The sequence below is a fragment of the Desmodus rotundus genome, chromosome 9 (assembly GCF_022682495.2).
Source record: "Desmodus rotundus isolate HL8 chromosome 9, HLdesRot8A.1, whole genome shotgun sequence".
Lineage (NCBI taxonomy): Eukaryota > Metazoa > Chordata > Mammalia > Chiroptera > Phyllostomidae > Desmodus > Desmodus rotundus.
In genome coordinates, this window is record NC_071395.1 from 74,153,042 (window position 1) to 74,179,970 (window position 26,929).

A 26,929-nucleotide genomic window follows, 5' to 3' on the forward strand; every position below is an offset into this window, starting at 1 on the left:
CAGGGTTAAGAAGTTGCCACAGACTGTGTGTTAGACCTTCACTGCTCTGGGCTGCTGGCCAGAGCACTATGTCCATAGCGTTACATCCAGTGACACGGTGATAACTTGCCAGCGTTCCGAGTGCTACATGTATCCCCACGCAGCGCCATCTTATTCTCCTGTTTACCACCAGAACGTGCCCATCATGTCAAAACAAGAACAGCTGGCTTCATGAGTTGCACTTTTAGGGCAGAGTGAAGTGTGGATCTGTTCATTGGGTAGCGAAGCACCGTGTTTATTAGGTACTGACACTCGGCCGTGCAGAAAGGAAGCGGCGTTCGTCGTTACCAGACTACGTGTCACCATGATGGTCTCGACTCACAGGAAAGGGATGATCAGAAAAACACTGTATCTCATCACTGCAGAATTTCTTAACAAACATGAAAATGAGGCCACAATCAAAGTAAGGTTCTAAGTGTCTTATTTGTTAGCCAAGCAGGCAAAGCCATTTCCCGAGAGTGAGTTAATTAAAACGTGTTTGATTGCAGCAGCTGAGGAAGGGCGTCCAGAGAACACGAAATTGTTTAAGATGATTAGCCTCTCTGCAAGAATAGCTGCTCGAAGAGTTAAGGACACTGGGAACAACATTGATGGTCAATTTAAAAACAAGGCACATGATTTTGGATGGTTTTCCTTTGCTCTTCATGAGTTGGCAGGTGTTCTGATGCTGTTTATTCAAGGAATAGGGCTGAGTTTGAAGTGTCTGAAGAATCGGCCTCTATGAATGGTCTCGTGAAATAACTACAGGCAAGAATACTTTTAAACACTTGAGAAAACAGTAATTCAACACAACCTAAAGTGGAACCTGCTAAGAAACGTTACAGCTGATGATGGTGCATGTATGTGTGGAGCGGGAAACGGCCGAGCTGGACACATGTACAAAAGTTGTGAAAATGTAAGCCGTGTAAAGCCTCTGGTTATTCACTGTAGTATTCATCAGGAAGTACTTTGCAGGAAATACTGGAATCCATCATGTGTCATTGAACCAGCATCAACAGTGAACTTCGTTAGTCCTCGTGGACTTGACCGTCATTCGTTCCCTGAATTTTTGTCAGAAATAGAAGCTGAGTATTTTGACCTGCCCTACTATTCAGCAATTCAATGGTTTGTCAGTGGCAAAATGTTCTTGTAATTTATTTTTAGCTCAGGGCCAAGAATGAAATTCTCCTGAACAAGAACCATCCCCCACAACCACTACTATAAAACACTGAATAGCTTTGCAAATTAGTATTTGCTGCAGACATAATAATAAGACATCTTAATAAATTCAACCTAGAATCACAAGGCAAGAGAGCACTGGCGTGCAAAGCGTACACTGCAGTGCAGTTATTTCAACAACTAACGTGGTTTGAATCGTAAGGAACATCGAGCTGCTGCATACACTTCCCGTGCTGTCAAAAGTTAACACGAGCAGCAAGGCCTGCATTCCCGCACAGATGTGCAGCAGATATATTTTCCAAGTTCCAGCAGTGGTTGTTGGGGGGTTGGGGGTGGGGACAGGACCTCAAAGCAAGTGCAAAGGAAGTTTCCGTATTTCAAAATCCACTTAATTGTGCAATTGAAGAGCTTCTACCTATGCTTCAACAGCAAGTGATTAATCTGAACTGTAATGACATGCTAAAGGGCCAGTATCAGGAGAATACTCTAAACAGACTTCTATGAATGCCTTCCAAGCAATGAGTACGTTCAATTAAAATCATGTGCTCACAGATAGTACTTGGCAGTACCTATTTCAATGGAAAGACATTACCAAAGATGAAATACATAAAATCTCATTACAGATCAGCACGCACAGATGAACATTTGCAACAGATTTCGAAAGGAAATACTACCGCAGTACAGCCTTCCGTCATAGGCTGTACTCTGGCCCGTCCTGCACACCGCACAAGTCAGTCTCGCCTGACAGCTAGACTCCGGGTCCTAGGGGGCAGGCATGGATGCGGCAGGGGGACGAGGCTTTGGGGGTTGAGCAGGCCCAGGCTCTAGTCCCAAGCTGCCAGCAATGTGCCCTGCCACCCGGGGTCCCTTCTGCTCCCTATGTCTCACTTTGACCATCAGTAAAATGCAAGAGTTGGGTTGCTGTCACATGTCACGGGTGAGGCACAAGGCTCAGACAGCTTGAGGGATTGATCTGCAGGAGTCACTCAGCTGGTCTGTCACAGGACCAGATTTGGACCCACCTATCTTCAGTCCAAATCAAGCACTTGTTCCCCTGGACTCAACCTCTCAGTGTCCCTGAGTTAGCGTGTGGAATGGCCATGTATGCTCAGGACCCAGGGGTCCTTGCGGGTGAGGGAGGGACACTGGAGCGGGCTCACGTGGGCTCTGATGGTTAAATACTCAGGGGCTTTGCCAGACCACTGTTGAACGGGTAGCTTGAAACCAACCGTAAGGAAAGTATTTACACCATGGAAACCTATACATTCTACCTATCAGGGACTTACTTCTATGGACTTATTTTTCTGAGAGCCAGCTGACCAGCACACCACTGCATAACTGAGAGGGACAACCAGCCAGAATCCCAAAGTTGCAGCTGGGTTTGGAGACATTGGTCGCTTTCTACCCGTGGAACTTCAGAGTCATAAACAATGTCTGAGACCATATCAGCCATCTCCATATTTCTTCACATAAGGGGAAACTGAGGCCCAGGGTGAGGAGATAGCCTGTTCTTTGCAGCAATGAGTGACAGAGGAGGCCCAGAGGAGGCCCAAGTATCACTCCAGGCCCCAAAACCCCAAAGCCTGCTGCCACGATGGAGCAAGGTGGTGGGCCCTTCCTCCTCAGTTAGACCAGGTTCACAAGTCAGAAGGCCAGCACCTGGCCCAGAGGACATCCCGGTTTCCACGGTGAACCTTCTCAGTGTGCTCTCCCATGTTCCCTGCAGGGAGCTCACCTTGGCCAAATGAGCAGCCAGCTTGTCCCTGGCATCTTTGGTCTCCTTCAGCCCATTCTTGAATGCCGTGTCCACCACGTCACATTGCTTGCGCAGGTCGTTGATCGTCTGGGAGAGGACACGGTCCACCAGGGCCTTCAGCGTCAGGGAGTTGTTCCTCTGCTTGTCGGCCTTCTCCAGGTTGGTGTTGGAGAAGTCCAGCCAGTCTTCCAGACTCACAGAGCTGGAACAGAACCCATGCATTTGTTCACAGAACACTGGAGCTGGGAAGGGGTGGGCGGGGACAAGCCCCTGGAAATCCCCTGGAAGCAAGCCCTACCTTTACCACCGAAAGCACCTACAACATTCCCTCATCGCCAGGCGGAGTGAACAGTGGTCTGTCAGTGGCAAGAACTGTCCCTTTGGGGAAACCTACCTACTCTGTGCCAGGCACCAGGATGGCACTTTAAAGACATGATCACACTTAATCATCATGAAGACCCAGTGAGCTAATTTTCATAGCCCCATTTTAGATGAGGAAAACTGAGGCTCAGAGAGAGGAAGTAACTTGGTCAAGATCACACAGGTAAAGACAATCTGAGCATCAAAATAAATAATAATAGTGACAGATCTCAACACACTGAATAAAATAGGAAGCTGTGAGTCTATACTGATATAAATAAATTACAACTTTGACAAGCAACTGCTTTCTATAACAATACTGATGAATCTCAAAATAATGCTGATTGGAAGAAAACTGACACATAAAACATAGATAGTATATGATGCCCTTTAATAATCATGAAAGCAGGCACAGCTATTGAAATCAGGAATGTGGTTACCTTTGGGGAGGTGGGTAGGGCTACTGATCAAGAGGGGACAGCATGGGGGTTTCTCCGGTGGTGGTAATGTTTCATTTCCCGACCTGCTTGGTGGCTCCACGGGGCTGTTCACTGTGACCAGCAGCAGCCTCTGAGACGGCCCCAGTGACCCCTCCTCCTGGCATTCACACCCTGTGTGATGGACTCATGGACCCAGTTCTCGCAAACAGAAGTGATAAGAGGTCATTCCTGGGGATGGGCTAAAAGCAGACTGGGTTTTGTCTTGAGTGCCTCTCTCCCTTGCTTCCTCCACTCAGGGGAAGCCAGCCACCAAGTGCTTCCCCCAGGGGTGGGGGTAGGGGGCGATGGGGGCGGGTGAGGTTCAGGCAGCAAGGCCTGCAACAACTACACAAGTCACCTAGAAGTGGGTCCCCACCCCCAACTAGTCAAGATCTCAAATAAGACCACAGCCCAGAAGACGGTGTAACTACAGCCGCATGGGACGGGAGCCGACTGAGCGATGCCTAGGACCCTGAGCCACTGAAACAGTGATATTTTACGTTTGGTGTTTTCAGCAGCTAAGTGTTGGGGTAAAACAATGATAATTCATTAAACTGTGTGTTTATTATTATTTATGTATTTTTCTACACGTATGTTTTACCTCAACAAGAAAGTTTAAAAATTATAATGAGTTAGGTCTGTGATGAAATGTTAATTGAAAAATATAAGTTAGATGCTACAGAAAAGGTACATAGTATTATTTCACTTTTGTAAACAAAATCACATTTGCCCTGGCCAGGTAGCTCAGTTGGTTACAGCGTCATCCAGATACACCAAGGTCGTGGGTTTGATCCCTGGTCAGGGCACATACAATCAATCAATGAATGCATCCGTAAGCGGATAACAAACCAATGCTTCTCTCTCTCTCTCACATCAATAAACGAATTTTAAAAAATTGTGTGTGTGCGTGTACATATGTCTGTATGCACATACAGGTAATAGTGGCCATCTCTGGGGTAGCATCATAAAGGGATAGAGGAAAATTATTAACTTGCTCTTTCTACATTTTTAGATTCGTTTACTTGTTAAAAACGCAAAATAGGTAAAAGAACACATTTCAAATGTTTAAAGGTTTTACATCAGACTTTCTTGAAGTGGGGCCCACCTGGAGGACCAAGGACCCTCCGGCCCTGTCCTCTGGGAAGTTGCCGCTCAGCCCGACTCTGCCCCAGGACCGCCTCTCCCTAGCTCCCAGCCAGGGTCAGGACTACACGCCAGGCCCTGCCTGCCCGTCTGAGGGGCACTGGGACAGCACAGAGCGGGGAGGGGGACAGCACGGCCAGGCCAGCAGCCAGGACTCACTCACTTTGGTTCCACCCGCACGGCATTCTCGGAGTATCTGATGTTTGGCGAGTTGTTGGTGAGTGAGAAGCAGGTATCGTCAATGGTCAGGGCCACAAACTTGTCTTTCAAATCCTTTTCCAGGTTGTACTTTGCAGCGCGGTTCAGCCTGAAAAGAGAAGGTAAAGGTTTCTCCCTCTGGAGTGCCCAGGTGGTACCTGCCATTTCTTGGGAGGCCTGGAAAATGCAGCTAAAGCTAGGTCTGGTGCAGCATGGCGGCACTTCCCCACCCGCCATCACCCAACCCCACGCCCCACCCCCCCACGTATACCATTAGATGCTTGGTGACAAATTAATGTAACAAAGCCTGGACTTCGACATCCTTCCTCCAACCATGACCTTTTCTGATGTCACCACTGTGGCACACTCTATGAGAGAGGTCAGCCCTAGGAAAAACCAGTTCCAGTACCCTCCAGTTCATAGTCGGGGCTGAGACCCAGCCCCAGCTCCAGCCCCGCCCACCACCAGAAGACTGTCCAGGCCTCGTCCTGAGTGTTCCCAAGCCACCTCAGGTCACAGGAAGTGCTTGTAGGATTATTAAACCCCGTTCTCTCTGTGCCTTGGAGCCCAGCGTTTGTGGGTGCTCTCTTTTCTCGATATGCCCAGTGGGGACGTGCAGGTGGCCCCGAACAGCCATACCTGATCTGCTCGGTCGTCTCCTCCAGGGTGCGGGTCAGCAGGGCCATCACCCCCTGGATGATCTCGGCCTCCTTTATGAGCTCCTGCTCCACCTCGTCACGCACCAGGTCGATGCCAACTCGCTTCTCCCTGACCAGAGAAAGGCGGCAGGTCATCCAGCAGGCGGAGGGAGGCATCTCGGTATTCGCTAACACCTGGATATTTAATCTGGACAGCTGGTCAGAGTAGCACCCCATCTGCCTGGGCGACATGGCCAGGGAGGTGCCCTAGTTGGTCTCTTTGAGCCTTGGGGAAAAAGTCCAAAGTGCAATGAAGAAAATTTGATCAATGACTGGTCACTTGGTCTGAAAAATGACAGATGGACGTTTCCCCTTCGGGTTGGACATCAGTTCTGAAGCCTTTTCCTTCTCACCTATTTAGTGGAAACATTTCATTTGGCTTTAGCATTTCAAAGCTGTATGTTGCCTTCCCTGATCCTAGTTCCATTTTCTGACAAGGACTGGAATCCAGAAAGATGCTTTAATGATAATAATATGACCCCACCACTTACTGTCACTTACTATGTGACAGGCGTTGTGCTGAGCTTTTGATATGAATGTTCTCACTTAATCAGCCCTTTCAAGTACAGGTGAGGAACCCGAGTTTCAGCGAGGTTAAACCCAATGCACAGGAGCGGGCATCATACGATATGTGCTTTTAACCACTCTATTATGTTACTCCCCAAAGTGACCAGTCACTGCCAGAGAGCACTTGGGAGCAAGGCTTCTCCACTCTCCAGCTGTGTGGCCTTGGGAATGTTGTATAATCTCATCTGTGCCTTGGTTTCCTCTTCTGTGAAATGGGAATAATAATGAGAACTTCATTAAGGTGGTGGCAAGGAACTGATGAGCTGTAAAAGCAGAAATTACAGTGCCAGACACACAGTAGCACCTTATCAGCTTAGCAACTGTCTACATTCTAATCACACTTAGGTGTAGATTTGAGCTGATTGGAATATTGGCCTCTTTAACGGTGATTTTACCTTTGCTTCACAAACTCTCTATGTGTGGCTGGGGAGACTGCAGCCCAGTTTCTGCAGAGGGTCCTGGCTACGCTCACTGAGGGCTTTCCAGCAAGAGGAAACAGCGTGGACAGAGCCAGGGTGTGTTTGGGAAATTGCAAGTAGCCCAGCACTAAGCACATCCCATGGCTGGGGGTGACATATGGGCCTGGAAAGGTCACTGAGGGCCCGATCACGAGGAACCCTGGTGGCTAGGCTAAGAAGTTTGAAGTTTATCTAGAAGGTATCAAGGTGTAGGGTTGCAATTTTTTTTTAATTTTAAAGCATGCAAAAATCTGCATTCAGAAAAGTTCACTCCAAAGCCAGTGTGGAGGATGCACTGGATTGGAGGGGGCCATGCTGCTAGCGAGAAGGCCCGTTAGGGAGCGCCATCTAGGACTGAGACAGGGAACAGGTCTGGAAGTGGCCGTTAGCCCAGAGTGATTATCCTGCTCACGGAACTCACAGGAAAGGAATTATAATAAAGAGGTTTGTTTGCACAGTGGTCTCTGGACAAAGTGCTTCTGTGTGCCTGTGTGTATAGGAGCAGACTTTGTGTCCGCTAGTAACTGTAGCATCTGCTCTGCCTGCCCAAAATAAAGACTGCCGTTTCCTGGTTTCTAGTGGTGTGGCCATGCGACTAAGCTCTGGGCAACAGGATACAAGTAGAAATGGTGAATGCCAAACCCTAATTATTCCTACTTGCTGGAATGTAGACACAGTGGCTGGAGCTCCAGCTGCCACCCTGAATCTCCAGGTAACCGCGGAGTGAAAGCCACGTGCAGTGGGGCAACAAGACGGAAAAAGCCCGGGGCCCTGACACTGTGGCACACCACGCCACCCCTGAACCGTCTCCAGACTCCTGAAATGTGAGACAGAAAGAAACTACCTTATTTAAGTTCAGTGTTATTTTGTGGTTTTCTGATTACCCACAGCCAAACCTAGGCCTAACTTATATTTAAGTTGGTTAAGAGCAGAGTTTAGACATGAACCCAGTCTGGTGCTCCTTCCGCTGCCCAGCACCACGGGCATGCCGAGATAATTTCAGGCTCTAAAAGAACACATGCTCATTTGCCTCATTCTAACCCACCAGCTCGCACAGTCAGCTTTCCCCGCCCAGCACTTCATTGCTCACAGCAGATGACTCACTGGGGGAACCGTCCCTCCTACCTGTACTCCAGGCACGTCTGAGTGATGTGCAAGGGCTCCTTCAGGCTCTCCAGGGCTTTCTCCAGTCTGGTCTTACACGCGAGCAGATCTTCAGTCACATAAACGAGCTGCTCAAGTCTGTCATCTAGCTCCTTCTTCCAGAATCTGATCTCCTCAAGTCTCTGTTCTGAAGCACACAGAGAAGTTACAGCAGGGTTAATCTGTTCCCAGTGCAGCCAGCTGTTGCATTAGAAACTTGAAGGCTATTGCAAAATGACCTGAGACCTGTTCTTTTCTTCTTAGAGTTTCTTAGGGAAGGAGGGAGGAAGGGAAGGAGAGAAGGAGGGATGGAGGGAGGGAGGGAGGGAAGGAAAACATATCTTCTTACATTCAACATCAAATGAATCCAAAGATCATTCTACACTCATTGATTCTAATTCTTCAATGCCCACTGTTTGAATTAAGTTTTAATTTTATCAAAGATATAAATGTACATTACTCGCAAAGTCAAATAGTATTACAAGTATCAGAATTCTCTGGCTGATCCCTACCCACTCCCACTTTCTGGAAACAACCACTAAACACTTTTAGTATTTCTTCTGCCATTGCTTACACTGCTGTGTATTCATTATCAGCTTGAATATTATCTATTGATTTCCTGTGAGCAAAGGTAAGAAGGGATTTATTTATTCTTACACAACTTTCACAACATACTCTGGTCCTTCCATCTTCCCAATACAGTTGTATCACCCTTTTCTTAAGTAACAATTCAATACTTGTTGGTACCATTGTAAATATGAAACTATTACATACACCTGAACTATGTAGCATACTATGATAAATTTCTGTCCTTAACACAACTTTTTGGTTTTTTGGAAGGGTTAATCATTGTATTTTTGCTTTATTTTCCATATATGTATTACTAATTTTTCCTCAAACTTTCTAATAGAACCACAACAGGCTTCCTTATCTGCAGCTTTGCAGTCTACAGTTTTAGTTACCGTAGTCAACGGAGGTCTAAAAAGAAATAGAAAATTCCAGGAAAAAATAATTTGTAAGTTTTAAATTGCACACTATTCTGAAATCTCACACTTCCTCGCTCTGTCCCACCTGGAACATAAACCTTCCCTTTGTCCACAGCCTCCACTCTGAAAACACCACACTGCGGACAGCCACTCACTTCCTTAGTAGCCGTCTCGGTCATCGGACTGACGGCTGCAGCATCGCGGCGCTTATGTTCAGGTTACCCTGATGTTACCTAAAGTGGCCCCAACACACAAGAGCAGTAGAGATGCTGGCAATCAGGACATGCCAGAGAGAAGCTGTAAAGTGCTTCCTTTCAGTGAAAAGGTATGTACCTATGGGGAAAAAACATAGTATATACAAGGGGGGACCCCAAAAAACAATGGAATTATCTTCTGGAGAGTGGGCCCCTTGTAGTGCAGGCTTCCCCTGCTCGGTGAGTGTTCTAGGAATCCATCTGTGTCAGTGTACCAGTTGGCGTTGTTGTGAGAGGCTGCATTTGGCTTCAGCGAATTTTTTTGAAGACTCAATACGTCGGCCCATTTCCTGATGGGTGATTTACGAACACACCTGCCCACACTGCTGAGTGTTCGGTAGTTTTTGACCAAAAATAGCACAACCCCCATGCCCCACCCTCCCTATTCACCCAGTCTCACCTGGAGTGATTTTTTTGTTTACCTAGATGGAAAACGTCCTCAAAGGGAAACTTTTTGCCGCTATGGAAGAGGTGAAGCAAAAAAAATGACGGGAGCACTAAAAAGCATCAAAATCAACAAGTTTAAAAACTGTTTTGCACAGTGGGGAAAAAAGTCTCAACAGGTGTATTGCATCAAATGGAGAGTACTTTGAAGGTGACTGAAGTTTAAACATGTAAGAATAAATACACAATTTTCAAAAATAAATTCCATTTTGGGGGGTCTCCCTTGTAAAAGGTTGGGTACTATCCACACTTCTAGGCCTCCACTGGGGATCTGGGAACATGTCCCTCATGGGTAGGAGGCGGGCTACTGTATAAATGTCCTCTCAAACCCATCCAGTAACCGACTGCTTTTGTTCTTTTGCTGGACACCTCTCTCCCGGAGCACTCTCTCCTCCTGCTCCAGTCTCCAGCTGGGCGTGTGGCTATCACCCTGTGACTACGCTTCATCGTCACTCTAGGAATTCCCTTCACTTTCTCACGGGCTGGAGTCCTCTTTCCGGGATTTCATGTATTCCTGTTTCTTGGTTTCCTTCTTCAATTGTGCTGAAACACATCCTTCAGGAGCTTCCTAACAAATGGGTGCATGTGAGGTAAGATTTTTGAAAACTTGGAAGTCTGGAATGCCTTTATTTATCTTACCCATCATTTGGTTATAGTTGGCTGTGTGTAGATTTTTAGGTTGTAAATAATTTTCACTTAGAATTTTGATGGCATTGCTTCATTTCCTTCTGGCTTCCAAAGTTTCTGTTGAGAAGTCTAGTTTCATTCTGATTCCAGATTTCTTGTATGTGACCTGAAAAGCTTTTCAGCATTTCTTCCCTATTTTCTTAGTATCTTAAAGTTCACACTGCTATCAACCTTATTCGATTACTGTGCCAGACACAAGGCATGCCCCTTTAATCTGAAAACCTAGATCCTTTGGTTCTAGGAAACTTTACTGCATTCTCTCATGGACGATTTCTTCTCCCCCCGTTTTCTCTGTGCTCCTGTCTGGAAGTCCTATTAGATATTTAGCCTCCCTGTGACCTCTCTCTGTCCTTTTTCATTCTGCTTCCTGGAGATTCTTCCACTTTATCTCTCAGCGTTTCCTTTGATTTTTAAAAATGTTCTGCTCTCATATTTTTAATTTCTAAGAACACTTGCTCATTCTCTGACTCTTCTCTTTTTTAAGACCCCTTTTATTATTCCATGGATGTGATGTCTTCTCTAAGTTTTCTGAGGACCTTGTAGTATATATATAATTTTTCTTTTGTTCTGCGCGTATCTGTTTCTTGAGTTTCTGTGTGTTTGATTGTTTACTTGTTTTGGTGTCTGTCATGTTATATACAGGCTTTCCTCCAATGTCTGCTGGTTTTTATGTGATTACCTTTAAAAATAAAATGCTAAAATGCTAACTGGAAGCTCCGTCTACAGGGACAGGGCTTGTCAGCCGGAATGCTTTATTGTCTATCAGGGAATCACCAAATCTCATTATCTGTAGATCTTCCTTTTCAACCAGTTAGTTTCTCCATGGAGAAATCTTCCAATCCCCTGTATGAAGGTATAAGCTTGGCAACCAGCGACCTACAAACCAGGGACTGGTAGACTTTCATTGAATCCTTGAGCTTTTAGCCTTCTGCTTAGGGAAGGAGAGCCACACTCAGAAGGAGTCTCTGCAAACACTTTCAACCAATCTCGTTTCTAGCTCCATTCTGAATCTCCAGCTTCAGAGGTAATTGGATGCTTCCAGTTCTGAGCATTTCAAGGTTTCTGCAGTATGAATCTGTAGCATGAATCAGCTAGCTTCTCATTACCCTCTACGTATCCAGGCTTTCTGCAGGTTCTGAGTGTGTTACTACTTGTCCTTTTGCTTTCCAGTTTCCAAAATCTTCATCATTTATCTAGTGCTGCTCCCCTGCCCCCGACTCATCTTCGAGGTATACTTTTCATTAATCCTTTACTACTACTTTGTTGGATTTAAACAGGAAAGAAAGACTAATGCATGTGTTCCATCCATCACGTAAACGGAAGCCTCCCACCTACATTTTGTAATTGGCTTCCACCCTCACCTTGCGTCTTCCACCACCTATTGGACCTGCCACCTCAAAGGTCACCAATAACCTTCAAGTCACCAGTTCAAATTCATTTTTGCTCAGCTCCCAGCCTCTCTGGCATTTGTATGACCGCTATTGCTGATGGGCAATGGATAGTTTAAAGACTGGGGCTGTCATAAGGAGCATTTCAACATTGCAGCATATACCTTTCATAAACACACGTCAGAATCTGTGTTGGTCTATACGTAAAAGTGGGGCTTCTAGGTCAAAGTGTGTGCAACAGGTTCAGCTTCAGCAGGTACTGCCAAAGCTGTCCAAAGCGGGTGTCCTTCCAGTGTTCACAGTGTAAGTTTTCCAATGTATGCCTCCTCCAGTAGGGTATGCGAGTTCCGGTTGCTCCACATCCTCTCCAATCCTTAGTCTATTTGTCTTTTTCTTTTTTCCCTTGTCTTTAACAACTCCTCCTCCTCCTCCCCACCCTCCTCCTCTCCTTTTTCATTTTAGCCATTCTGGTGGGTATGTAATGGCATCTCAACTGTGATTTTAATTTGCATATCCCCGATAACTAATGGAGTTAGAAGTTAGAGCACCTCTTCATATGTTCATTGGCTGTTTAGATTTCCACACTTGTAGGATGTCTGCTAAGGTTTTCCCTTTTTTTTTTAATTGAGTCGTCTGCCTTTTTATTCTTTATTTTTAAAAGTCCTTTGTATGTTCTGAATACAAATCCTTTGTATATTATGAATATATTGTATACATGTAATATGAATATATAATATGAACACATGTATACTCTGTGGGTTGCTTTCTTGGTCTCTTAATGGAGTCTTTTCATAAACAAAGGTTCTTCATTTTAATATAGTCTAATTTAGTATTTTTTCTTTTATGATTGGTTATTTTGTGTCTTAAGAATAACAAATCTTTGCCTTCTTGAAGTCATAAATATGTTCTTCACCAAAAGTTTTATTGTTTTACCTGTCCTATTTCCATATGCATTCCACCTAGATGTGTGTGTGTGTGTGTGTGTGTGTGTACACACACACTGTACTGGTGGATACCAGTGTATATATATACTGACTATATATATATATATGAGGTAGGGGTCAGGATATAATTTTTTCCATAATAATATCCAAGTGACCCACTTATTGCAAAGGCCACCTTTTTCCTGCTACACTGCAGTACTGTTTTACCATAAATCAGGTGACTACATATGTGTGGGTGTGCTTCTGGCCTCTCTGTTTTGTTCCATTGGTCAATTTGTCTGTCCTTGCCTACACCTCACTGGTTTAATTACTATAGCTTTCTCCTGGGTCTCAGAAACTACAATAAATAGCTTCCAGTTTTGTCCTTCAAGAGAGCCATGTCCATTCTTGACCTTTGGTATTTCCACATGAATTTTAGAAGCAGTTTGCTGATTTTATTTTTTAAAGAACTTGCTGAGATTTTGACTGGCAATGCATTGAATCTATGCAATTCCTTCCATTTCTTTCAATAACATTTTGCATTTTTCAGCGTAGAATTCTTGCACATCTTTTGTTGGTTAATTCCTAGATATCTGATGTTTATAAGGCCATGCTAAGTGGTTGATTTTTGTTAATCAGTTAATGAATCAATGAAGTTAAGTTTCAGACCTTGAAATCTTTGGTCTCATGCCTGACACTCAATTATTGTGAAAAATGAATGGTAACATCCTCATTTCTAACACCTACCTATTTGCACAATTATTTAGAACAGGAACAGGAAATGCCTATAGGCTGATGTCAGGAATATGGATCAACTCATCAGGAGCAGCCTAACACCTAATATTACTGACCTGAAGAAGCTTTGGTTTATTGGAGGTTGAAAAACTAGCTATCCTTAGACTAGGTTTTATTCATAGGTGTTTCTGCTTATCCTGCCCAATGTTATAAACACAATTACACCAATCGGCATCATTTAAAAATGGGTAAAATTTCAGCTTTCCAGATTTTCTTTTTAAAAAATCAGACAATTTGGCAACACCAGGCTCATAATCTTTCTTGGAAAAAAACTGGTTGAAGTTGAGTAGCAGCTGTGTCATTAGATGGGGCCCATGTTCTCCAGCTGCCGCCACCCTTGCCAGTCCCGGTCATCTCAGGGCGTCTTCCTCACCCCTGTGCCACCTGCCCAACCACCACAGACACCCGCCTTTGTCACCTCTGACTTAACGTTGTTTGGCGTTTGGGAAATATTATATTTATTTTTGGTTTGTTTATTTAAGGGCACCGCCCTTTACATAGTGTTTTTAAGGATTTAGTTGGGAAGAGAAAATTAAATTACCCTTCCTTTAAATCGGCTTAAATGTTTCTCTAGGAAGTCTTTCCTACGTTTGTATCCCTTACGCCAGCACCATCTGGTTCTACTCTGATTATTCATGTTCATGTCTTTCTCCTCCTCAAGCCGGGAGCCCCTAAAAAGTAGACACTAATCATACCATGTGATAGTCCCAGTACTTAGTCCATTGATGCTCTTAGATGCTCAATAAATGTATATCAAGTCAATAAATGAATAAATCGTAGATGATGGATGGCTGAAAAACAGGCTGGGTTACCATGTCTCTATCTTGGGGCAATGAACTTAAACACAGAACCTAGAGATTTTACGTTTTTCCCTAATATTTCAAGACAGCACATTACCACTCCTGAACATGAACTGCGAATGACAGTACAAACCGGACGGTTCCGTCAGGACATGTCACAAGCACACCGCCCATGTCGTCTTACCTAGTTTTTTGTTCACATCACTTTGAGATTTTCTCGTGGTCTTTTCAATCTCCTCCACAAGCCTCTGGCTTTCTGCCACCAGGCGCTCCGACTGGGACCTTTGGGCCTCTGCTCTGTGGTACTGGTTCTTGTTAGCAATGTGCCACTCCAAGGGCAGGAACTTGGGTGGAGGTTGTAGTAGCTTGGCCATTTGGGGTTTCCAAAGTCCTGAAGAAAGAGAAACTTCTTTTAGATCAACTGAAACCAATTTGTCCTTTTTTAAACACCAAAAAGTGCCTAAATCATAATCTGTACACAGAACGAACACGTCTGGATAGCCAGCACACCTCTTTCCTGTCGCTCTTCCCCAGCCCTACCCTCACAGGGTAGCCACTGTCCTGACTTTCAACACTACAAGTTAGTCTTGTTTTTGAACTTCACGTCAGTGGAATCATACAGTAGGTACTCTTTCGTATCTGACTTCTTCCACTCGACATTATGTTGCTAAGATTCATCCGTGTTGTTCATATAATTGTAGTTTGCTCGTTCTCATTGCTGTGTAGTAGTATACAGTGGCATAAATATACCAAAACTCATCTCTCCTTTTCATTGTTTGTGGATATTTGGGTTGTTTCCAGCTCGGGGCCTATGGTGAGAATGCTGTGAAGATTCGCATACATGGCTTTTGGCGAACAGATTGTGTGTTTTTATGGCTCATTAGACACGCTGTGTTGGAGGGTCCTGTTCGATTTTGCTAGATACTGACAAACAGATGAACCCGGGCAGGTTTTCTTTAAAGTGAACAATTGTTATTATCTTTAAACTGGCAACTGGGTATTGAGCCTACTCGACAGATAAAAGAATCTAAAAACTTCCCAGGACAAAGAAAAGGAGAGAACGGGAAGGGAAACACAGGAGAAGGCAGCAGGCAGAGGCCGGCAGCAACAGGAAGACTAAACTTACCTGGCCTCGTAGGCACACAGCTCAGATTGTGAGACCTGCCTTCCTCAGACAGGCCTGAAATCTGCCCCGCCCGCATCCCTGCCGAAAACTCTGAGCACCTGTCCGGAGGGGTGTCTGGCTCTCTGACGCCCTTCAAACACCAGATCTCCACCAGGCCGAGCACTCCGGCCGACTAAGCCCGGAGAGACAACACGGAGTCTCCCCATTTCTTCCTAGTCCAGGCCTTCCCACGGCCTCTCCCAAGTTTGTCTGAGCAGGGCTTTCAATTTTAACACAAGACTCCTAGATAAATCTGAGTAGCCTCCAAAGAAATCGAAATTAGACCTCAATTAGTTCTGAACCCAAAGGTCACAAGGCTTTGAGTGGAGCTGAGGGCTGCAATGAAGGGCGGATGGGGTGGGACCAGATGTACTTACCTCCGCGGCACAAATAACTAACCACACCAACTCAAGTTGGGAGCGTCCTAACCCCAACCGAACTCCCGGCTCTCGCGCTACCGGAAGGTAAACGCAGCGGTCTCCATGGCAACCTGTGAGGGCAATAGGCAAAGAGGGCGGGGTCCGCCCGGAAGCAGCATCTCAGGAAGGCTCTGCGCATGCGGGATTTCTGCAGCCCCCAGCAGGTAAGGGATGTGGAAGCCCCCGATGCTCAGCCAAGTCAACTCATCACGAAGTCGCGGGACACCAAGCAGGAAAGAGCGGCCAAAAGCCCACGGTGGCAGTCAGGAGACAGGACTAGCCACGGCCCAGCAGCGGGCTGGGTTACCTCGGGGCGCGCTGCTCCCTCTGCTCTCGGACTCCCCAGGTGTACAGCGGGGTTAGGCTGGATGATGCCTCACGGTCCTCGCAGCGGCAGGCAGGCTCAGGAACACTGAGCCACAGAGCCGGCGCTGCAGGGAGGAGACGTGAGAGATTTCCGGGGTCGTCGCGGCCGGGAGGGGTACAGAAGGAGGAGGCGAGAGGCGGTGCCGAGCCCCCGGGACCGAGCCTGGCCCCTTGGCGGTCGTCTGTCTCCAACCCGGGGTGGTGGCAGGACCCGAAGCTAGGAGTCGGGAGTAGTTTCTCCATCTATAAAATGAGTGAGTCGGAGCCCCCCAACTAACAGCACAGTGCTCGGAATATGTTCTTTATGGTTGCTGGACTTGTAAAGTGCCCCTGTGTGAAAACTAAAGGAGACACACAGCTGGGGAGAATACGGATTGAAAAGGCGTAGACGCATCCTCAAACACATCGAAAGTGGGAATTCACATCTCCTGCGCCTGTGGCAGAGCCCATCCTTACACCAGCCAATCCAAGGCCAACCTCCTTCCCAAATCAGCCTCTCAAAGCCCGCCCCCTTCGCCTCTCCTGCAGTTAGAACCGTGGTGGAATATCACAAAGCGTCTGTCCAACAGCGTGAGGAGGAGCTGGCATTGCATATTCATATTCCCCGCCCCTCAGCGGAGCAGCTAAGTAAGGAGCGAGGGTCGGCTGGCCCCACCCGGACTCCCACGCTTTCGAGTTGGGGTTCAGGACGACGTGCCCGGTTTTCCTTGTGGGGAAGTCGAGCCGCCGGGAACAGACGCGCGTCCAGTCTCAGCAATAATTTAACGCGGACGCTTAGAGAAGGTGGTCTGGCTCCCGCAAGCGCGGGGCGAGCGGGCCTGCGGGCAGGTGCCGGCTGCGGGGGGCGGGGGGGGGGCGGGCATCCTCTCCCACTTGGGCGATAGGAGGCGGCGGCCTGACGGAGCGAGCCAATGCTGAGTAACGTCTGAGGTTTCCTGAGCACGCCCTGCCTTGCAGACCAGACCTCGGGGCCGCCTCCCAATTTACAGAAGGGGAAATTTCTCCGAACTGTTGGAAACGTAGTAGAATTGGCAAAAGTACATGAGAATAGCTATATGAATTATAATCATAGATCGCCATTGTTTTTTGTGTCAGTATGCAAATATAACTTTCCCAAGGGGGCGGGGTACATAGGAAAACCTTGAGACCCTCCACCCAAGAGCTAAAGCTGAAGGTTGAGTCAAACCATCTCTTCAGCTGGTGTTCTCTCTGAAAGCTCTAAACTTGCATGGCGTTGCATTTCTTTCCCGATATGCTTTAAAAAAACAAACAAACAAACACTTCTTCCTTCAGCTATTTATTCTGGAGTTTAAGTGTAATCGAAAGTATTTGAAAATATTTTCGAAAGAAAAACATTTCACACACACACACACACACAGACACACCCTCACACTGGCCAGCGAAGGAGTGCCTCGGACAGAGGAAGTGTGCAACAACTCACCGGTAATGGCTTCGCGTCTGTCTGGCACCGGTATGTGGGTAAATGGAATGTACAACAGTTGGCCAGCACCGAGCTTAGAATTGGCTATATTACTAAGCACATAAAGCTTATATTCAACGTAGAAATACTCAAGCAAGGTGCATGAAGTTTTTAAGTGATTCTGGGGATTTTTTTGGTTGGAATAAAGCTATATTGCCTAAACTTCAGTAATTCTAGTACCAACTTCTTAATTTTGACATAACCATGCACCACCTTTAAAATTATTTTGGTGTTTTTCTTCAAATACACTCATTTTTACATGTAAACATAATTATTTTAAAGGGAGACTTTATGTGACAACCATAAATGGAAAACTAGCATCACTTGCACGATGGAGAGTAACCATAAAATAAAATGAAACAAAACAATATCATAAAATTTAATACTGATCAAAAACAAAGAGATAAAAGTAATGATAAATCTAACCTTTTGTTTTTTAAAAATCGCACCTAAAAGCAAGTTTCTCAACAAGAATGAGCCTATAGATACTTGGCTTGATTTGTTAGTTTAAGACCATGTACTTGGTTTTTTGTTGGTGTTTATCACACCAGGAATCTCAACTCCATAGTGAACATGTTTAGAATGGTTAAAAGGTGCAATTACTCCTCGGAATTCACGACTTCTGGCCAGCAGGGAGCTAGGAACTATAGTCCTCCTGTGGGCCCAGGAAGGAGAGGAGACCCAGATACGGTGAACCCCAGAAGTCCCTAGTGCAAAGCCCTTTCATTATGTGGCCTGACGTCCTGACACTTTCTCCCCTGAATTCAAGGGTTTTAATTAGGAAACCGAGTTGATGGTAAATAGCTATAGGGAGTCTAGGTCTAAATTGGCTCCCTCCTGTGTGAGAGGCCTGCTAAGGCCACTCTGAGTGCAGGTCTGGGGAGTAAACATCTCCGAGAGATGGAAAATACCAGAGAAAAAAAATAAATCAGAAGGATAAACCCAGGAGAGTTCATATTGGTCAGGTGGAACTTTCAGAGCGGGGAAGGTAAGAATGGCAAACAGAGATGCAGAGAGAATGTCCCTGAGCTGAAGACGCAAGTCTTTGGATTGAAACACCCACTTGAAATAATTCTCTCTCACATGCACCCCTAGTCTGGTGAAATTTCTAAATTCAAAGAATAAGGAGGAAAGGAATGAGTAGGTACCACCTTTTCATCTATAACACAGGTTGCTAAACTAATGTCTTCAAAATTCTAGAGAAAATAATTTCAAATCTGGAATTCTATAACCAGTTTTTAAAAAAAAACCTCATGTATTAAAGCTAAATAAAACTATTTTTGGACAAGATAGTACTCTGAAAGTTGAGCACATACTCTTTGCGGGGGAGGGGGATTACCAGAGCAAAAGTGAAAACCCAGAAAGAGAAGACGTTGACTACAGGAAGCAGTGGAGCCGACCCAGCTGCATGACGAAAAGAAGCCTCAGTATAACAGCTGTGCGACGGGAGCTGTGGACTGTGGATAACTGAGAGTCAGAGGGGTGCTCGAAGGATGCCCTTAAGAATTACAGAAACTGGATGATTCATAGCCCAGAAGTATAACCACATACTCCTGGTGGGCTGAAATTATATCTTTTCTGATCAATAAAAAGAAAAACAAACAGAAATGCTGAGAAAATTAAAAAGCTGTGCAAGAAAGTTACAATTATGAAGAAACTTAAAATTTGACGTGATTTGTTTTTCAGAGTAATATATGAAACACGAGATGCTTGGTGCCAAGGGCCACCACAGTGCTGTGACGGCCTCACAGACCACCCCGGCTGAACTCATTCGCTCTCAGAGTCACCCGTTGATTCACTCAACAAGGACTCGTGGGTCACTCTCTGAACTCATTCTCGGAACCCACTAACGCACTCTTTAATTCGTCCGCATATTTACTGAACATCTACGAAGGGCTGAGACCTATGCTTGTCACTGAGGATAAGAGATGACGAGAAGACACAGTCCCTGCCTTTCGATGGCATTTGTAATCTAGGCCTATCTTACCCTGACTCAAGCGACACCATCTATCTTGTAAATTAGTTTATTATTATATGAGTAAATATTGTATCTATCAAATTTATAAACACACATACTATTTGTCATGGTAAGTGTACAGTATATCTTACAGATGCAGCTGCACCTGTGAAAAATTATGTTTGTAAAAGGTTATTCAGAGAAACATTGTTTGTCATAGAAAACAAAATTTTTTAAACCTAAGTGTCCACCAAAAGTTTCATAACTAATTTAATTATTGTTTCATAATGAAATGAATTACAAAACAGTCATAGAGTGGGATACCTTTCACCTGTAAAATGTATAATTAAGAATCTTTTATATTTCTATACAGAATAACCACAAAGACACATTAAGAAAAGGAAGGTTCAGAAGAGTATATATATACATATATATATATACATATATATATACATATATACATACATATGCACTCTATCATTATTATGGTAGAAAAAAATAAAATGGAATTCTCTGTATACACATAGAATTTCTCTAGAAAGACACATGAAAAACTAGTAACACTGGTTGCCTCTGCTAAGGGACCTACTTGGCCCTGTGTCTGGAGAGGAAAGACTTCACTGAATAAGCTTCATTTGAAAGATGTACAGTATATTACCTCTTTTTAAAGATATAAAAGCTCTTTATAATAATAAACTATTTAAGTAAACAGATGACACAAAGAGGGCAGCCAAGAGAAAAGCGGGAGTGGAAACAGTGGCGGCAGAGATAAATTGTGCCTTTGAAACTGAAAGAGTCCTGGCGGAAGCACGTGGAGGCAGCCGGCCCAGTGGCAGATGCCGGAGCCGGAGGCTGAGCCTGGCTCCCAGCCTGTGTCTGACCACCGACGGCCTCAGTTCCCTCATCCGTGTTAATTCCTGTCCTGCCCAGCTTATGACAAAGATTGGAGAGTGTTTTATGGATGCAAAAATGCTACCCGAGCCAATACCATCAGGTATTATTAAATTCTTGTTGAAGTCTTACAGTGCCACCATGACCCTTGAATCGCGTGTCGGTGGCACTGCCAGTAGCATTGGGATCTGTATCAGCATCCCTAACCGAAATGCACCTGGATAAGGGGGAAAAAACCTTCCTCCACATAAAGGTATTGGTTAGATATGAATTCTTTTCTACCTTAGGTTTCACAGGGGGACCGCAAGTTCATTGATGAGAAACCATCAACGTGTATTCTCTACATTCTCTATATTTATTAAGCCTCGATATCATAGGCCAGTGATTTTCAACCTTTTTCATCTCACAGCACACATAAACTAATTACTAAAATTTTGCAGCCCAACAAAAAATTTATTTTTTCCGATCTGACAAAAAAATAGGTATGATTTTGATTCATTCACACTGGACACCATTGTTGTGTTGCCTGTGGTCATTGTTTTTGTTTGACAATCTAAGGGAAAAGAGGCCAGCGCCCCCTGACTAAATAGTCAGGTACTGCATGTTTTAAAAATTCTTGCCACACACGGGTTGAAAATCGCTGTCATAGGCCACTGTGTGAAGCTGACTATTCAAGACCCTGCTGTCCTGGCTCCTTACCAGGAACTTACTCCTCTGCCACATAGCTCTATTTTTAAACAAAAACAAAAGGCCCACAAACAAACAAAACCAAAACCCAGCAGTTAAGAAACATGATAACTTAAGATCTCTCATCGGAATTTTAAACTTCCACTAACTTACCAAATAAGAATGGTATGCTTTAAGAGGTCCTTAGAAAAATAAAGAGGCTGTAAAGTGTATGTTTCTCTTTTGAAAGAGCATATTTCCCACTGCCAATCAGGACTAAGAGATGCTCTCAGCCATCTTTCTTTCATGTGGTCACAGCACAGCCACAAGTCCAGTGGTATTTTCTGAACGGCCACCAGGCACAGCAAACCATGCCAGTTCTCACTATTCATAGCCCACGAGCATCTGTAAGACGGCCGCCTCGAGGCTAACTAGCCTTCACGGGGAGTGAACCCTGGACCCAGCACATCCTCCTTGCTGAAGAGCGGATTCCCTGAGGGCGAGGACTGAATCTCAGGGCCACAGTGTCTAACCTCACGACACAGACTGTGTGCCTATACAAGCACATTGAGTGAGTGCACGCCAGTGAGCTCTCTGGCCAGCATGAAAATGAGCAACACTGACTTACCGCCTAATTCTTCTAAGTGACGCTGGGGTGTCTGAGAAAGTCCTATTGCCTAAATCACCGTTAATATCAGGAAACAAAGGACTCGGTAAAAGCAATCACTGTGCTAGCTCCTTTTGACTTGTTACCCAATGACCGTTGGTTGACTTTTTGTTACGTACGATTTTCCTCCACATCGAAAAGGCTGTGAGACACAAATTCTCTTTGTAAGTTTGCTTTGGCTCTCCTACCAAGAGTAGATTTAATAATGAAGGGGTTTTTTTAAAGAATACAATACATTTATGAATTCCAATAATCAAAAGCTAAAATACTTCAAGATCATAGAACGCATATTTGAGTATAATTTTTTATTGCCCTTCCTGATTACCATTTTGCTATTACCTAGTTTTTTCATCCTAACACACTTTATATTCTGATGTACATTTCTGATAGCCTAGGCACATTTTATGGTTCTTTTTCTTAAAACTTTGTAAGCATTTGGTGTAAATGGTACTAGAATACTCACCTATATTTCTACTCATCTTTATTTCATTTTGTATGAGAGAACATTGGGAAGCAATTTTGGTAGGTTTTAAATCCATACTTACTTCTGAGTTTTTTTTAATCCTCACCCAAGGATATGTTTATTGATTTTAGAGAGAGAGGAAGGGGGGAGAGAGAGAGAGAGACAACAATGTGAGAGAGAAACATCAATCGGTTGTCTCTGGTACACGCCCCCACCCCCAACCAGGAACCAAACGCACAACCTTTTGGTGTATGGAAGAGCATTCTAACCAACTGAACCACATGCTCAGGGCTACTTTTGAATTTTTTAGATACCTTTTGAAAGAATCTGATCCTTGGAATGGCAAAAACAAAAACAAAAACAAAAAAACCCTTAAAAGGTTATCTGGTCCAATCTGATGTTGAAATGCCCTCTAGAGCATTCCTGCCAAATGGTCAGCCAGTGTTCAAACAGTCCCAGTGATGGGAAACTCATCACCTCCAAAGCCTCCCTTCTTTGGGCTGCTGAGCTGGAAAGGCCTTTTTATAATTTCCATCTATGGATGCCAGTTTACATCTGGGGCCATTCAGAATAAATCTGATTTTTACTATGCATGAGTAACTTTAAGGTATTTTAAAACATTTGCCCTTTCTTCTCTAAAGAATTCTCTTTTCCAGATTAAATATTTAGGTTCCTTCAACTCTTCTTCATATGACAGCTATAGAACCAAACTAAAATGGAGTCACTCATGTCAGGGACCAAATGGAGACAGCCAACCAGGCACAGAAAGGACACTTAACCCGACCTTACAGGAATGTACAGCTCTTCTCAGAAATCAGCAGAGGACACCAGCCAATCCTCAACTACCCAGTCTCTGATCTTCCTTGTTCTCCTGATTCAACTGCCACGATCCAGTAAGAAAGAGACCAGTAGGCAACAAATCAGCTGAAAAAGCCAAATAACTTCCCTATTTATCCCCTCCTGTAACCCTGAGTTTCCAGGCTTGCAGGTCAAAAGCCCTACAAAGATAAATTCATCCTTCTGCTGTGTCTTATTCAGTGTGCAGAGCTTGGTTTTTGACGGAGGAGCTCTAGCCTTCCATCATCATATCCTGCCTCCTCTTCATTTGTTCCAGTGCACCTCTAGTCCAAAACTGCACATAACAGTCCTGGACCAAAGGGAGCAATTATTTTAATGGAGCAGGTTTTATAGGACGACTTTTTAGCATCAGAATACCCTGAACGAGGGCTTTCAATTGTAGCAGCACAGTTGACTCAACCATGGCCCTTAGCAGAGCCTGAGATGAGCTGCCTAGGAGAGGCGGAGAGGCGGGCCGGGGCCAGCAGTGCAGAGGTGGCTTCCAGTCCGGGGGCGTGCCCCCGACCCCTTAAGCCAGTCACTTCCCCTCTCTGGACCTCATTTTCTCCTTCGCAAAATGAGACAGGCCCTATGCAACCCCAGAATTCCAGGGCTCTGCAGGGGTGTCTCAGTGGTTTCACAAATGTTTGACTTATTTTAAACCCTTTATTTTTAAAACTGTAATAAAAATATGTACAGTCAGATGTGTCATATATGCCCATTTAGCTCATTGGAGCCAACCACCATTTTGTAGACCTCAGACTAAACCAGCTAGGTCATATTTTTATATTTTTCAACTACACCTAAAAGTGTCTTTGGTTAGGAAGGGTTTATTCAGTAGAGCTTTTTTTAAATTCAGGCCTGTGTGTGTCTATTCATATGAAATTGTCCTAGTGAGGACATTCGTGCCGCCTTTAATCAATGCCGGGCAAGGCTCAGGCCACCTGCTGGGACGCGCTCTCTCGTCACAGTGCAATAGTGCAGTCACGAGACAGCCAACCAGCTTCAGTGCTCCTTAAGCTTAGGGTATCATTCGTCTGACATTTATAGCTATGACAAGGAATGAGAGAGATTGTGAGTATGCCTACTTTGAAACCAAATTTTCCCACTAATTCTTACAAGCTCTAGAATCAGTTTTTGGCTGGAGAATACACTGAATTCGCAAGTCTGAAAAATTATATCCTTTGTACTATTTATCTGCAGGATTTTCTCATTATTATGCAGCTAACTTTCTTAAATAAAGCAAAATAATAGAGGTACTTCTGGTTAAAATGGCAGTGTAGGCAGCATGGTTCTCCTCTTCACACAACCACATCAAATTACAACTGAAATATAGAATAACCATCACTCAGAACCATCAGAAATTGAGTTGAATGGGAGTCTGACAACTACAGAATTAAAGAAATCACGTCCATCCAGATTGGTACGAGGGGAACAGATGGAGAACGGACTAGTCCCACACCCACATGTGATGGCTGAAAATTTGGGAGGGATATCTTAGGAGCAAGGAGTCCCAACCCCTTTAGGTGATAAGGGAGGCTGTGCCACTGGACCCTTCCCAGGGTCCCAGTGCCAGGAAGACAAATCTCCACAACTACTGGCTGAGAAAAAGAGTAGGGATTGAGTCAGTGGAAGAAAATTCTGGAGCCCCAAGCAGTTCCTCTTAAAGAACCCACACACAGACTCACCTACGCAGACTCACTCTCTCTGAGCTCCAGCACTGGGGTAGCAGCTTGAAAGGCACCAGTGGTGTACTGGGAGAAATGGAAGTGTCTGGCAGGACGGTGAGCAGAGGCCATTGTCCCTTTTCTAAACTCTCTCCCCATAGAGCCAATAAGCTGGCGCCATATCTGAGACTCCATCAACCTGGCAAATATAGTTTGACCTGCCTTGAAGATCCCCAGAGACCCTGCCCCACCCAACTCACGGGCCCACCCAAGCTGCTTTTCCATATGGATGGCTGGTCTTGGCTCCTGCTGCACAAATTCCTAAATCCTCTCAAACGAGCAGCAGCTGCTGTCAGTGATCCCCAGGCCCAGCACTAGCAGCAGCCAGCCTAGATTCACAGCTTGGCTTCTCCTGGGAATCTCAAAGCCCAGCACAACTAAAAGCCATCTCAGATTGCTTTGTACCTCAGGCAGGGTGGCCCTGGGCAAAAAGCAGGTGGAGGCTGACCTTGGCCTGTACCACCTGGGGAACCCCAGGGCCAGTGGACCCAATGGACAGCTACAGACCACATCAGAGCACCACCACCCTGCCCCTGCACAACTGATCCTCCATGGAGTGTGGAGGTTGGGGGTCAGTGGTCACAGCCAATCCTTACAGCTGACTAACCTGGGTAAATCCCTCCCATTGATCTGCCAACAGCAACAAAGGCTCAACTACAAGAGGAGGGTGTACCCAGCCCACACAAAGGGCACACACCTTGAGTACCCAGCTTGAGTGATAGGGGAGGTTGTGACACTGGACCCTACAGGGCACCTACCATATTAGGTCACACTACCAAGACATGGAGTCAAGGCAGCTCTACCTAATACATAGAAACAAACACAGGGAGGCTGCCAAAACGAGAAGACAAAGAAACATGGCCCAAATGAAAGGACAGATCAAAACTCCAGAAAAAGAGCTAAATGAAATGGAGATAAGCAATATATCAGAGACACAGTTCAAAACACTGGTTATAAGGATGCTCAAAGAACTTAGTGAGGACCTCAGCAGCATAAAAATGACCCAAAATGATCAATCCATTCTGATACAATCAGAAACAAAGGATACACTAATTGAAATAAAGAACAATTTAAAGGGAAACAACAGTAGAGTGCATGAAGTCAAGAAGCAAATCAATGATTTGGAACATAAGGAAGAAAAAAACAACCACACAGAACAATAAAAAGAAAAAAATCCAGAAAAGTGAGGATAGTATAAGCAGCCTCTGGGACAATTTCAAGAGGTCCAGCATTTGCATTACTGGGGTCCCAGAAGGAGAAGAGAAAGAGCAAGAAATTGGAAATCTGTTTGAAACAATGAAAGAAAACTTCCCTAGTTTGGTGAAGGAAATAGACATGCAAGTCCAGGAAGCACAGAGAGTCCCAAACAAGATAGATGCAAAGAGGCCCACTCCAAGACACATCATAATTAAAATGTCAAAGGTTAAAGATAAAAAGAGAATCTTAAAAGCAGCAAGAGAAAAGAAATTAGTTACTTAGGGGAGCTCCCATAAAACTGTCAGCTGATTTCTCAAAAGGAACTTTGCAGGCTAGAAGGGATTGGCAATACACATTCAAAGTCATGAAAAGCAGAGACCTACAGCCAAGATTGCTATACCCAGCAAAGCTACCATTTAGAATCGAAGGGCAGGTAAAGAGCTTCCCAGACAAGAAAACTAAAATAGTTCATCATCACCAAACCATTATTATATGAAAAGTTAAAGGGACTTATTTAAGAAAAGGATCAAAACTATGAACAATAACATGGCAAAAACACATATCTGTCAACAACTGAATCTAAAAGACAAACTAATCAAACAAGAAGAACAGAGACAGAATCATGGATACAGAGAGCGTTTTGATGGTTGCCAGATGGGAGGGTGACATCAGGGAATTGGTGAAGAGGTAAGGAAATAAGAAGTACAAATGGGTAGTTACAGAATAGCCATGGGGATATGAAGTACAGTGTAGGAAATAGAGTAGCCAACAAACTTATATGCATGACCCGCGGACATGAATATTGGTGGGGGGTTGCC

General features: G+C 44.8%; 1 protein-coding gene across 2 annotated transcripts in view; it reads right to left on the reverse strand.

Annotated features, from left to right (window-relative positions):
* Positions 1 to 26,929, reverse strand: part of TEKT1 (tektin 1) — a 49,058-nt gene that overhangs the window by 4,081 nt on the left and 18,048 nt on the right. The window contains exons 1-6 of one of the 2 annotated variants that reach the window (XM_045199190.2): positions 15,819 to 15,905; positions 14,461 to 14,667; positions 7,982 to 8,147; positions 5,773 to 5,901; positions 5,099 to 5,242; positions 2,933 to 3,155 (exon numbers count right to left, since the gene is read on the reverse strand). In XM_045199190.2, coding sequence (XP_045055125.2) covers positions 2,933 to 3,155; positions 5,099 to 5,242; positions 5,773 to 5,901; positions 7,982 to 8,147; positions 14,461 to 14,650 — 852 coding nt within the window. In that variant the 5' untranslated portion in view covers positions 14,651 to 14,667; positions 15,819 to 15,905. Of the gene's footprint in view, positions 1 to 2,932; positions 3,156 to 5,098; positions 5,243 to 5,772; positions 5,902 to 7,981; positions 8,148 to 14,460; positions 14,668 to 15,818; positions 15,906 to 26,929 lie in introns of those variants that run through there. The other variant, XM_024564594.3, reaches the window with a different exon arrangement.